Source organism: Pristis pectinata, chromosome 10, assembly GCF_009764475.1.
Source record: "Pristis pectinata isolate sPriPec2 chromosome 10, sPriPec2.1.pri, whole genome shotgun sequence".
In the NCBI taxonomy this organism is placed as follows: domain Eukaryota; kingdom Metazoa; phylum Chordata; class Chondrichthyes; order Rhinopristiformes; family Pristidae; genus Pristis; species Pristis pectinata.
In genome coordinates this window covers 56049050-56064192 of record NC_067414.1, presented here as the reverse complement: position 1 = coordinate 56064192, position 15143 = coordinate 56049050, and the positions used below count along the sequence as shown (strand labels likewise).

At 39.9% G+C, this 15143-nt stretch overlaps 1 protein-coding gene across 1 annotated transcript in view; it reads left to right on the top strand.

Moving 5' to 3' along the window:
- The window catches only part of LOC127575334 (XK-related protein 6-like), a 318884-nt gene that overhangs the window by 280689 nt on the left and 23052 nt on the right, over positions 1-15143 (top strand). The window contains exon 2 of the mRNA XM_052025140.1: positions 1591-1787. Coding sequence (XP_051881100.1) covers positions 1591-1787 — 197 coding nt within the window. The remainder of the gene's footprint in view (positions 1-1590; positions 1788-15143) is intronic.

Sequence of the window (15143 nt, the reverse complement as noted above, 5' to 3'; positions counted from 1 at the left end):
CAATGAATGACAGGTACAGAACTTTACTGTACTGAGGTCCACTCCAGGAGGCAAAAATCAGGTGAATATGTTGCATAAATTGTCTTTCATACTTACAAAAGATTTTATATAGATGTACAGTGTATTATATAATGTGTAGATAGGACTGAGTAGTTAAGAGTGAGGTCTCATTTGACTTAAGTGCTTAAAATGTTTACAGGATTTGCTAGGGTAGATGCAAAGAATTTTTCTTTGATGGGGATATCAAGAATAATGAATGTATCCTTAAAATTATCGCTAGGCCATTTAGTAGCGAAAATATTTTTTTCACACAAAGGATAGGTAAAGCTATCTCCCCGAAATGCAGAGGATCCTGCAACAATTAAAGCTTTCTTGACTGACAGTTTTGCTGGATAAGACTTTGAGGCAAATCTACTCAGTGAAGCTGACATGCAGTTTATGTCGAATGCAACAGAAAGACAGAGGAAATCAAAGGGATGAAGGACCTCTTCCTGCCTCGTATGATCCTATGTTCCTAAAAGACATATAATAAACACTTCAATTTATCTGAAGTCAACAAAGCTTTCAAAATGCTAAGTGGAGAGTCATTAAGATAATCACACTTTAATGAGATGCAAGAAACCTAATGAAATACCTGCAATCAATGTCTTGTAAATAACACCTTTATAATTGATTAGGAGATGGGAAATGATTCTGAGAAGTTGCCTGATATAAACAATTGTCTACAAAGATTGCCTATGTTTTTGTAGACAATTGTTTATATCAGGCAACTTCTCAGAATCATTAGATAAGTGGTGGTGAAGATTGTACAAGTTAATTATATGATACATTTTGACTTAGGGCAGAAGTGAACACTGGTCAATCACGGAAAGTCTTGCATAATTAATCTTGCATTAGAAATATTCAACTTTGGTTCAGAATGGACAATGCACCCACTATATTTAAACAACAATCATGTGAATTTTACTGGAAAATGCAATTCCAAACAGGAGCTCTTTTGCAGTTCATTGATTTGCGTGTCTGAAATTCACGGTGCCTTCTACACAGAATTATCCTGGAAATAGAACCTAAATGGGGAGAGATAAATGGCAAAAAGACACTGTCATCAGATTTTAAAGGCTATAAAAACACTGTATGCGTCTTTTCTAAGTGGTCACTGGAGGTCCCTATGAGGACTGATTAGGCTGCTCAATGCCTGGGACTAACGTAAAAAATGCATTCTCTCCCCTATACTAAGATTGCATTTGGGGGTTCACAAACATGATACTATTAAATTTAATATTTAAGCAGCCTACACTTTGTATGGGCACCAAATTAAAAGCCTACCCAAAAATGAAATCAAACATGAAAATGGATATCCAAGGTTTGGTTGTGCTGGTCAACCGTTCATCACATGAGAAATGGTTGGAATTCCATCCATTGCTCTCCCATCTTCCTGCCATTACCTTCCAACAATGTTCATTGTCGATAACCGATTGATCAAAGTTTGGTTGAGTACCGTTTAAAACCAACATATTCAGAACATGTATCAGTTAGTTTAATTTGAAATAGTAATATTTCTGAAATGTTTAAACCTTGTTTTTATTTCAGGTATATCCGTACAATGTACTTGGGCATTCAGAGCAGAAGAAAGAATGAACACCAGCGCCGATTTTACTGGGCCATGATGTATGAGTATGCAGATGTGAATATGCTGCGCCTTCTAGAGACTTTCCTGGAGAGTGCGCCACAACTGGTGCTACAACTCTGCATAATGATCCAGAAAAACCAGGCAGAAACCTTACCATGTAAGTCTTGATATTGCATGTATGTGCTTATCTTAATATAACCGAAAAGTTTAAGTGTCCATTTTATGATGTTTCCTTATTTATAGAAAAACACCTGACACAAAGGCAGACAGGTAGTTCTGCTGTAATGCATATTTCCATAATGTAAATTGGTTATAACTCGATGGATGGATTAGGGAACACTATTTGCATTACGCAGGCCACAGCGCGATCAGTTTCTTAGGAACTCAACTATTGTGTTATAGCAGAACTACTTGTACACTGTGTTCAGGTATTTAAGTTTTGTGCATAACGCCAATGTTATGAAATGTATTCCCACCGTAATATGAAACTATGTCAGGCAAAAAATATTTTTGCAGAAATTGCTGTTAAATCTGCATGTTAATTGAGGCTTTTTCATTAAATTGGAAGCATTTGGCATAATAGTTCCAAATTAGAAACCGTGCATGCCAACTGCAAACAAATGTTACATATTACATCTACTTGGAAGTGTTCAATTTTCTTCTGTGAAAAGGTACTGACAAGAACTCTAAGGCAGGTGAAATATCCTGTTAATTCTGAAACCCTTTAGGATACTTTTTAGATGAAACTTGGATTCTTGCCTGAATTTTATATTCAAATCAGTAGATTGTGATTCACTCAGAGGAAAAACAATGTTTCTTTTAAGAATTTGTCATCTTATACTTGCTGTGCTGGTATAATATCATGCTTAACCTTTATGTCTATAGAATTCCAACATCTAAATTGTAAATCAAAGAAGGTTATGTTATGTATAAGATAATGATCAAAAAGTAGTGAGTACAGTTTGCAGGTCTGTTCAGCTAGAAAGAATGTTGTTGCCTTCGATATGTGGAGAAATGGAGATAAACATTGAAAGTATCAGAATTTAATGCTGTAAGGTTCTCATTGGAAAAGGTGACAGAGTTGACAATGAAGGTTTCTTGACCGTGAATGGTATTGTGCATGTTAATGAAGGCAAACAATTTTCTTTGATAAGGGAGTTAAATATTCACGAACACAAGTTGAGGGGGAAATCATGAATATTCCTTTAGACAATAAGCAATATACTTCTAGAATGGTTGTCAAGAAGCAGTTAAATAGGTTTTGCAGAAACCAGATGTATTTTAGGGGAGAATTGTGAATACAATGAGAATGCAAGAAGCTTTTTTTTGAGGTTTTGGAACTTTTCCTACTTTTAGCTTCAGCTTCAAAATTGACCACTCTCACATCTTAACACTGAAAATTTCTGTTGACAGGCACTGGCCCTTTAGTTTTCAAATGAGAACAATTATGTGTTCTGAATAATTTATTTAAAATAAATAATCAGGTTTGGAAAAATGGACTATGGGTGAAGAGAGATAACCAAAACCAAATATCGAAAACCTTATGATCTCAGTCATTAATGTTTCTAGAAATCAGCAATATGTACACATCGTGCACTGTTCTGTCTCTTTAGCATTGCTGGCTGCCTGATGTATGCACTCATCTCTTGTAGTGAGGATAGGCAGCAATACCTCCAACATGATTATTCTCAGCACTGGTGCCCCACAAGGCTGTGTCCTCAGCCCTCTACTCTACTCCCTATACACTCATGACTGTGTGGCCAGATTCTGCTCTAACTCCATCTACAAGTTTGTAGATGATACCACCATTGTAGGCCGTATCTCAAACAGTGATGAGTCGGAATACAGGAAGGAGATAGAGAGCTTAGTGGAACTTAATGTCAACAAAAGAGCTGGTCATTGACTTCAGGGAAAGGGGGCGGTGTACATGCACCTGCCTACATCGATGGTGCTGAGGTCGAGAGGGTTGAGAGCTTCGAGTTCTTAGGAGTGAACATCACCAACAGCCTGTCCTGGTTAAGTCAAGAAGATGCCATGGCCAATAAAGCTCATCAGCACCTCTACTTTGTCAGGAGGCTAAAGAAATTTGGTTTGTCCCCTTTGACTCTCACCAACTTTTACCGATGCACCATAGAAAGCATCCTATCTGGATGTATCATGGCTTGGTACGGCAACTGCTCTGCCCAGGACCACAAGAAACTGCAGAGAGTTGTGGACACAGCCCAGCGCATCACGGACACCAGCCTCCCCTCCTTGGACTCTGTCTTTACCTCTCGTTGTCTTGGTGAAGCAGCCAGCATAATCAAAGACCCCACCCACCCGAAACATTCTCTCTTCTCTCCTCTTCCATTGGGTAGAAGATACAGGTGCCTGAGGGCACGTACCACCAGACTTAAGGACAGCTTCTACCCCACTGTGATAAAACTATTGAACGATTCCCTTATACAATGAGATGGACTATGACCTCATGATCTACCTTGTTGTGACCTTGCACCTTATTGCACTGCACTTTCTCTGTAGCTGTGACACTTTACTCTGTACTGTTATTGTTTTTACCTGTACTACTTCAATGCACTCTCTACTAACTCAATGTAACTGCACTGTGTAATGAATTGACCTGTACGATCGGTTTGTAAGACAAGCTTTTCACTGTACCTCGGTACAAGTGACAATAATAAACCAATACCAATACCCAATATAGCTAAGATGGCAATGATGGATAATCGTGTGTGACGTCACTCCATAAAGCACTGATTATTTCCAATATACTTAACAAAACTCACACTGAAAAATTCAGTACATACAATGTATACCTCAATTTTAATATCTACCCAAATGCCAATATCAACAATGGGCAATAAAGGGTCAGGCAAGAAATCAAACACTGAAAATCAAGATATCATAGCAAGTTGACTAATTCCTGGCCTTAGTAGTATTTAGAAAATCGATTTCGACTTTTGACAAAGCTGCCCCTCAAAACAGAAGTGTCAGCTTAAAAGCCAAATTTACATCCTGCTGATATCAGCGGTGATCCTACCTATTTATAAAGTGCACAAAGAGGGGATCCCTTGATATCTGTTGGCTGGCAGCTGCAATAAGAGGCCCATGTACATTTGAAAACTTTGCTTCTCTTTGGATTTTGTGAGCCAGGAAGATCAAAGGTGCTCCTGGTATTGGTATTGGTTTATTATTGTCACTTGTACCAAGGTACAGTGAAAAGCTTGTCTTACAAACCGATCGAACAGGTCAATTCATTACACAGTGCAGTTACATTGAGTTAGTACAGAGTGCATTGATGTAGTACGGGTAAAAACAATAACAGTACAGTACAGAGTAAAGTCTCACAGCTACAGAGAAAGTGCAGTGCAATAAGGTGCAAGGTCGCAACAAGGTAGATCGTGAGGTCATAGTCCATCTCATTGTATAAGTGGCTCCTTTGGAGCTACTGAAGGAGTCCTTTGACCTCCCTGCATCTGCATCCTCCTACTTCTCACCACGAAGCCAGGAAGTCTCCCCCCCCCCACTGACTGCCAGAGACCATCTCAGTTTTTCCGGGGAAAAGAGACATACCAAACTCCTGTCTTCATCTGATTATATCCCTCAGTTCTTTTTCTTTAGCAGTTCCTCAGGGTCGAGGATGAGTTGCTTCCACTACAGTTCTCTGTGTCCAGAAGTGGCTGATGTTATTGGACAGGTGGAGTTTGAAGGGGCAACTGGGTGGGTTGATTGGGTTGTTGCATTCTCCTCCCACTGCTTGCCTTTAGCCTCCATGAGTTCTTGTTGGAGAAGCTCGAAGTGCTCAGTGCCTTCTTTCGTACAATCCTGGGTTAGGGATTCCCATGAATAGGTGAGAATGTTGCATTTATTGAGGAGGTCCAAGGAGACTTTTCTGGATCTTCCTGAAAATCATTTGCCATGACCAAGCTCAGAGTAGAATGCTTGCTTTAGACATCGAATGTCAGACATGTGGACGATGCAACCAAGCTATTTGAGAATAATTTTTGCCCCAATGCTGGAGACTTCGGCTTGGGAGAGGATGCTGACTTTTAGTCGCATATGCTGCTGGTAGAATTGGAGGGTTTTACAGAGGCAGCATTGGTAATATTTCTCCAGTGCCTTGAGATGTCTGTTATAATTTGGCCATATGTCTGATGCTTACAGCAAGAAATGGATCTCTACTGCTCAGTAAAATATGAGTTTGGTGCCAGCTTTGAGGTCTTGGTCTTTGAATATTTTTTTTCTGCAGGTAGCCAAAGATCTTGCTGGTGCACTGGAGGCGGTGACGTATTTTTTTCTTTGAGGTCTTCCTTTGCTGACAGGTTGCTCCCAAGTTATGGGAAGTGATCCAGGTTGACCAGGGTCTCGTCATCTATCTGAATTAGCAGGGTGGGGCCCTTGTTGTGCAGCAGGGGCAAACCATTCTTCTGGCTATGAGGTCCACCTTGTCTGCTGCAGGGAAATTCATCATCAGAATCATTCAGAAACGACTTCTCACAGCAATAAAGAGCCTTTCCCATGGTTGTAATGAACACTCTACACTATAAATAGCCCTTTTTTAACCTCTCAAAAGTGTTTGATTCTGTAAACCAAGATGGATTATGGAGGATCCTTTCCAAATTTGGCTGTCCCCAAAATTTGTTACTCTCTCTATCCATCATGATATACAAGCCGTGATCCTCACCAGATGATCTCAGTGCAGAAGGGGTCAAGTGAGGCACCAACCATTTTCTCTATCTTCCTTGTTGCAATACTTCATCTCATCTCCAGGTGCAGGGCTAATCAGCAGGACGAGCTGGAAACTGTTCCACATTTGTCAGCCTCAACTCAGAAGAACCAAAGTCATAAATACGACTGTACATTTGAGAAAGCCAGAGTGTAGTGAACAAGATTCTGTCTTCACTCTTACATTTTTATACGTGCACAAACAAAGTGGTGAGTAATAGATAGTTTTTGGTCTATAATCTCTGCTTTGAAGAACAACCCAGGTATATTTAAGGTGAAAGGCCAAAAGCAGTAAATCAACCAGTTGAACATGTAGATTTATGTAATCTTACTTTGAAAATTATCAATTTTTCTTGCTATTTGCTCTCATCATAATGTAAATGAAGTCCATGCTGTAATATTTAGTCCATCATGAGACTGGAAATTCTAATAAGACTTTCTAATAAATTCTAATGCTCCCCTTTAATTGGTTGCAAGTTCTATTGGTCTCAAGAGATAATGGTGCTAAAATGTAACATGATATTGCATGCTTCATTGTACCTTGATATGACAGCTCCAGACAACAAGCACTTTGGCACATATGTATATCAGGCAACTGTTAGAAATATTATAATTGTTGTCCCTGTAATTTTGTTGATTTGAGTAGTTCATTTTCAGGTGGAGGTTCAACTACTGAGGAAGAGCTCTTATTTCTGGACAGTAAAAATGGCCTTTCTCATTTTTTTAAAGCATGTCAACATCCACGTACAAAATTTTGGTCCACCTACACCACAGTCATTTTCTTCCTAAGCCACAACATTTGTAGTTCTGTAATTGTTGTTCTGTATTTGTATCAGCTTGTTGTGCTGTATCGACTAGGTGTCTTGTGGCTGCCTTGGAAAAAAAAACTTAAGGTTACATCAAAATATATTAAAGAGGGTTGGGGAAGCTTTAGCAGTGCAGAACTCATAAAAGGACTGTCTATATTAAAGGCCCGCTGGTTAGATTTCAGGACCAGCGTGTTCCCGTGAGGATGAAAGATAGGGATGGCAAGGTTTGGGAACATTGGATGAAAAGAGATATTGTGATCTTAGTCAAAAAGAAAAAGGAAGCATATGTAAGACTTAGGAGCCTGAAATCAGACATATCCTTAAGGAAGCAGGAAAGAACTTAAACAAGGAATTAGGAGGACTAAAAAAGGGCCATAAAATGTCCTTGGCAATAAGGATTAGGAAGGATCCCAAGATATCTTGTATGTATATTAGAACCAAGAGGGTAGCTAGGGAAAGGGGAAGTCCACTCAAGGACATTGGAGGGAATTTATGCATGGAGCCAGAGGGCGAGGTCCTTAATAAGTACTTCATATGAGTATTCACCAAGGAGAAGGAGACGGATGATGGTAAAATTAGGGAAAGGTCTGTTGATATTCTAGGACATATTGATATTAAGGAGGTGTTGTGTGTATTGGGAAACATTAAGGTGGATAAGTCCCCAGGGCCTGATAGAATCTATCCCAGGATACTGAGTGAGGCCAGGAATGAGATTTCTGAGCCACTGGTGAGATCCCAGAACACTGGAGAATAGCCAGTGTTTTTTCTTTGCTTAAGAAGGGCAACAGGGACAAACCAGGAAATTATAGGCCAGCCAGCCTTATATCAGTGGTACTGAAATTATTGGAGAAGTTCAAGTTCAAATTCAAGTTTATTGTCATGGGCATACATACCCAGGGTATAAATGCCATGAAAATTAGGTTTTTGCAGCAGCAGCACAGACAAACATAAATTACATAAACTTAAATTAACATAAATTGTACATAACTTACATGACAAAATAAACATAATGACATTAGTACAAGTTGAGGGAAATATAGTCCAAGGTAGAATTAAGGTTTTTCAGGTTGCTTCAAGAACCTGACGGCAGTGGGGAAGAAGATGTTGTTGGACCTTGAGGTGTGGGTCTTCAGCCTTCTGTACCTCCTGCCTGATGGCAGCAATGAGAAGAAGGCAAGATTCTTATGGACAGTATTTATTCACATTTGGAAAAGCATGGACTTTTTAGGGATAGTCAGCACGGCTTTGTTCTGACTCACAAATTTGAAAGAGTTTTTGAGGAAGTGATGAGGATGACTGATGAGGGTAGGGCAGTGGGTGTTGTCCACATGGACTTCAGTAAGGCATTTGACAAGGTCCCTCACGGTCGGTTGGTCCAGAAGATAAATCACATGGGATCCACAGTGAGTTGATAAGTTGGATATAAAATTGGCTTGGTCATTGATGACAGAGGGTAGTGAAGGAGAGGTGTTTCTCTCACTGGAGTTCTGCAAGGATAAGTGCTGAGACCTTTGTAAGATATGTAAATGATCTGGATGAAAAAGTAGGTGATTTGATTAGTAAGTTAGTAGACGGCAGCAAAATTATTGGAGTTGTAGGTAGTGAGGGAGGTTGTTAAATGATGCAGGATGTAGATTAGTTGAAAATTTGGATGGAGAAATGGTAGATGGAGTGTAATCTGGACAAATGTGAGATGTTGCAATTTGGGAGATCAAATGCAAGAGGAAAGTATGTACTATAAATGCCAGGAGCCTTAGGAGTATTGATGTACAGAGGGATTTTGGGGTGCAAAGGGGCAACACAAGTGGATAGCATGATAAAGAAGGCATACCTTCTTTGGTTGGGGCATTGAGTATAAAAGTTAGGAAATCATGTTACAGTTGTATAAAACTTTAATTAGGTCGCAATTGGAGTATTGTGTGCAGTTCTGGTCACCACAATATAGGAAGGATATGAAGGCTTTGGAGAAGCTGCAGAAGAAGTTTACCAGGATGTTGCCAGGAAAGAAGGAGTTCAATAAACATGGGTGGTTTATGGAGTGTCAGAGGCTGAGGGGCGACCTGATGGAAATATATAAAATGATGGGAGGCATAGACAGGGTAGATAGTCGGAGTCTTGTTCCCAGGGTGGGAATGTCAGATACTAGAGGCAATAGGTGAGAGGGGGAAAATTTAAAGGAGATGTTTGAGGGAAGTTTTTTACATAGAGTGGAAGGTACCTGGAATGTGCTGCCAGGTGAGGTGGTAGAAGCAGATATGACAGATATGCTTATGAGGCATTTAGACAAGACACATGATCAGGCAGAGAATAGAGGGATGCAGACCACGTGCAGGCAGACGGGATTAATTTAGATTAATATTATGGTCGGTGCAGACGTGGTGAGCTGAAGGACCTATTTCTGTGCTGTACTGTTCTATGTTCTAATACTTGATTACGTTATATTTATATTTGTTAAATCTAGCAGAAGTCAAATCACTTGTAGATAAATATGCAGTTGCTGCTTTGCTAAGTAAATTACCTTAAACATGACGTATGTGTGTTGTCAGGCAAATCAAGAAATTAAATGTAAATATAATTACTAATTAGATGTTGATCCTAACAATATTTTAATTAAAATGAGATATTGCATTTGTTTGTACAATTATTGATTATGACTGATAACTATCAATGGGTTTACCTGTAGCTTGAAAATAAGATGCACAGTGATTGTGGATTTTTTAAAGAAACATTTTCTTTCCAGGTCAATTAGATGTCTTGTGACCATCGCCACTTACTGAGGAAATTGCAGAAGAGTGCAATTTCTCAGGCACAGTATTGCAAGCAAATTATGTCTACTTAACGATGGCACCATTGCTGCACTTAAGTTATATGGAAAATCTCCACTATTTCCATGTGCGTAAGATGCCTTGGCCATTTGGTAAAATACTTCTTTTTCTTTTCAAATCCAGGTAATAATATAATCCGTGCAAATTCCTTGATAACATAGAACATAGAACAGTACAGCACAAGTACAGGCCCTTCGGCCCACAATGTTCTGCCGAACTAGTTAAACTAATAATTAAATGCCGAACTAATCTCTTCTGTCTACACAATGTCCATATCCCTCCATTCTCTGCACATTCATGTACCTATCTAAGAGCCTCTTAAATGCCCCTATTGTATTTGCCTCCACTACCACCCCTGCCAGCGCATTCCAGGCACCCACTATTTTCTGTGTAAAAAAAACTTGCCCCGCACATCGTACATCACCTTTGAACTTACCCCTCTCACCTTAAATGCATGCCCTCTAGTATTAGACAGTTCGACCTGGGAAAAAGATACTGGCTGTCTGTCTATGCCTCTCATCATCTTATAAACTTCTATCAGGTCTCCCTTCAGCCTCCGCCACTCCAGAGAAAACAACCCAAGTTTATCCAACCTCTCCTTATAGCACATGCCCTCTAATACAGGCAGCATCCTGTAAACCTTTTCTGAACCCTCTCCAAAGCCTCCACATAACTTCCTGACTCTTGAACTCAATGCCTTGACTAATAAAAGCAAGCAAGTGAAACGCCTTCTTTACCACCCTATCAACCTGTACAGCCACTTTCAGAGAGCTATGGACTTGGACCCCAAGATCCCTCTGTACGTCAACACTGTTAAGGGTCCTGCCACTAACTGTGTACTGTCCCTTTACATTTGATCTTCCAAAGTGCAACACCTCACACTTGGCCGGATTAAAACTCCATCTGCCATTTCTCTGCCCATATCTGCAACTAATCCATATCCTTCAGTATCCTTTGACAATCTTCTATGCTATGAACAACACCATCAATCAGTCTGCAAATTTACTAACCCATTCATCCACATTTTCATCCAAGTTATTTATATATATATATCACAAACAGCAGAGGTCCCAGTACGGATCCCTGTGGAAACCACTAGTCACGGACCTCCAGCCAGAATAAGTCCCATTGACCACTACCCTCTGTCTTCTATGGTCAAGCTAATTCTGAATCCAAATGGCCAAGTCACCATGGATCCCATGCAGCTTAATCTTCTGGATGAGCCTCCCAAGAGGAACTTTTTCAAACAGTTAATACAAATCCATGTAGACAATATCCACAGCTCTACCTTCATCAGTCACTTCTGTCACCTCCTTGAAAAACTCAATCAAGTTAGTAAGACACGACTTGCCCTACACAAAGTCAAGCTGACTGTCCCTAATTAGGCCACGGTTTTCCAAATGCTCAAAAATCCTATCCCTAAGAATCCACTCCAATAGCTCCCCTACCACTGACATGAGACTCACCGGTCTGTAGTGTCCAGGATTATCCCTACTTCCCTTCTTGAATAATGGAACAACATTAGCTACTTGCCAGCTCTCTGGGACCTCACCTGTAGCTAGACAGGACACGAAGATCTTGACCAAGGCCCCGGAAATCTCATCTCTTGCCTCTCTCAATAACTGGGGTATATCCCATCAAGCCCTGGGGGCATCCATCTTGATGTTCTTTAAGAGACCCAACACTACCTCTTTCTTTATCTCAGAATTCCCTAGCACATTAGCACGCTCCACACTGATCTCACTATCCTCCACGTCCTTCTTCTTGGTAAATGCTGATGCAAAGTATTCACTTAGGACCTCACCCACATCCTCTGCCTCCAAGCACATGTTCCCTCCTTTATCCTCTGCCCTCTACCCTCTCCCTAGTTATCCTCTTCCTCTTGATGTATGTATATTCTCTTTAATGCTACTTGCCAATGACTTTTCATGGCCCCTCCTGGCTCTCCTAATTCCCCTCTTGAGTTCTGTTCTGGCTTCTTTATAATCCTCAAGGGCTCCATTTGATTTTAGCTTCCTAAACCTTACACATGCTTCCTTTTACTTCTTGACTAAATTCACCAACTCTCTCAACATCCAAGATCCCCTGACCTTGCCATCCTTGTCCTTCCTTCCTACTGGAACATACCTGTCCTGTACTCTGTGCAGTTGGCCTTTAAACATTCTCCACATGTCAGATGTGGACTTGCCCAAAAACAGCTGTTCCCAATTAACTAGTTGCTGTCTAATACTCTCATAATTTGCCCTGTTCCAATTTAATACTCTCCCACTAGGTCCACATTTATCTATAGCCATCTTAAAACTTAAGGAGTTGTGATCACTGTTCCCTAAATGTTCTCCCATTGAAAGGTTTTCCCAACATTTCCCAATACCTTGTCCAGTACGGCCCCTCCTCTCATTGGACTATCTACATATTGATTTACAAAACCCTCCTGGATACACCTAACAAGTTCTGCCCCATCTAAACCTCTTGCACTAAGGAGCTCCCAGTCTATATTGGGGAAGTTGAAGTCATCCGTAACAACAACTTTGTTTTCATACCTTTCCCTAAATCTGCCTACATATCTGTTCCTCAATGTCCTGGTGGATACTTGGGGGTCTGTGGTATAATCACATCAGAGTAATTGTACCTTTCTTGTTTTTGAGTTCTACCCATATAGACTTAGTGGATGAGCCCTCCATTATGTCCCCTCTGAGTGCAGCTGTGATATTGTCCCTTATTAATAGCACAATCCCCCCCACCCCTTTTCCCTCCCTCCCTATCTTTTCCAAAATATCAAAACCCTGGAACATTAAGCACCCAGTCCTGTCCTTCTCCAAATCAAGTCTCTGTAATAGCTACAACTTCATATTTCCATGTACTGATCCATGCTCTAAGTTCATCACCCTTACCCCTAATACTCCTAGCATTAAAACAAACACACTGCAACTGGTCTGTCCCATCGTGTCTATTCCCTTGTTCCTGCTTGTCCTTCCTTACAGACTTACTGGTCATGACATCTACCATCTTCCCAATCCCTCCACTTTCTCACCTAGTGCTCTGGTTTCCACCCACCTGCCAAACTAATTTAAACCCTCCTGAGTAGCACTTGCGAACCTCCCGGCCAGGATTTTGGTTCTCCTCCAGTTAAGGTGCAACCTGTCCTTCTTGTACAGGTCACCCCTGTCCCAGAAGAGGTTCCAATGATCCAAGAACCTGAAACCCAGCTCCTCAGCCACACATTCATCAGTTCCATCTTTCTAATCCTGCCCTAACTAGCACATGGCACTGGGAGTAATCCCGAATTTACCACCTTCGAGGTCCTGCTTTTAATCCATGGGCTGGAGATTGGTTGACAAATTTTATGCTAAGAATTTCTATCAGGAAAATCTTGGCATTATATTATGGCTTTTCTAATATAGTATGTGAGTACCACTTTTTTTTAACATATTGTGCCAGTACAAAATACCTCAAGTACCTAGGGTAATGCTTTCTTATGAACTTCAATAAAATAATGTGCAAGTGAATGTTTGAGGGATTTTCTAAAGTTTGAGCATCCAAAGATGAGACAAAATTGAACTGTAATTCTGTGAAGAACACTTCATTGCATCAGAGTAAGTATTGTGGTGAGTAAATTTCCCTTTGTTTACTTTAAGAAAACTCACAATATGCTATTAGAATGAAGATTATGAACTTTACAATGACACTTTAACCTTTCCTTACCTGTGGTTTTAGAAAAGTTTTGGAGAGTTCAATAACACCAAATTTAATCGATGAAGACCAGAATTTTCAAATTTTTAGTATGTGACATAAGCAATTAGTCATAATGTAGAAATAAAAACTGGAAACAAGTTTGAATTTTGGCAGCATTCAGATGGGATAAAGGTATTAAATTTGTTTAGTGGATGATAACCATTTGAAGAAAAGGGAATAGTGTAACTAAAGAAGACTAATCTATGATTCTATTTGCAATTTTTCAGATAGCAGGGACAATTCTCCTAAAGTAATATCTTTTTGGCAGAATTTGTTGGTTTAGAATAAAAAGTAAAGATAAATTCAACTCTGTCAAATTGCTTGTCTATTCTGCATAGCCAACTCTAACAATAATGGTTGTTCATAATAAGAAGAATGCTCACTCTCAAGGTACATACTTAAAACTAGCCACAAGGTGATGTCTTATCTGGAGAATTACTCTGTTTAGGCTGAAGAAGTTCTCTCTCCTTTTAGGTACAGGGTGGAATTCATTCTACAAAATAAACATTCTTTGTTTGATAACAGGTTTACCCAAAGCTTTATCTACGAAGCTGAGTAGATGTTCTGAGTCTGACGTTTTAAATTTTGTCTGCATAGTAACAGAGAGCTGTCCTCATATCCACACGATTTCAAACTGCGTTCCATTTCAGAATAACGTGACGAAGGGAAGATGGAATGATGATTTCATGCGTCACTTGAAGTTCAGACAGGACTTTGGGCATGAATTTTTGGATGTGGTCTGGGCACTGGTTTGTCCTCATGCCATATGAGGTAGGGATATTCAGAGACTAAGCTAGAAGGCTGACTTATCCTTGTAATAGACACTAAAGCCAAGTAAGGAACTTCAGGCCACATGAAGCCTGTTGCAGTTTTGGAGTTTTTCTTCCCACTTATCAAAAGTGGTTCCTGTAAGGGGATCTTTGTCCTCTATTAACTGGAATTAATAACTTTTGGAAGCTTTGTTCTAATAGAAAAGCAAACCCAAGTGCTAACAAACACTCTGCTTTCTATGGCCCACCCATAGGATTTAATTCACTGTTTTCCTCTAATTTTTTTTTGAAATGATGGCTGTTATTGCACTGAATCAGAAATAAGCTCTTGACAATTTTATTTATGAACCCATAGTAAATTAAAGTATACCTAAAAATAAAAGTAATGTACAATAACATATATAGAAAATCATTGTTCAGAATGTTGTTTGAAAAGGCATTTTTCAGATGAAATGTTAAACCTAGGCTCTAGATACTTTCTCAACTGGATCTAAAAGCTCAGTGCATGTTTGAGGTGGAGATTGGTAGGGGGTTGGGTGAAATGCCAAATGTGAAATTAGTACAGGTATTGGGGGTCACAAAAATAGTTGGGTATCAGGGTTGAATCTCAATTGGCATTCTGTGGTCAGAGGTTGGTAGAGGGTTGGGTGAGCAT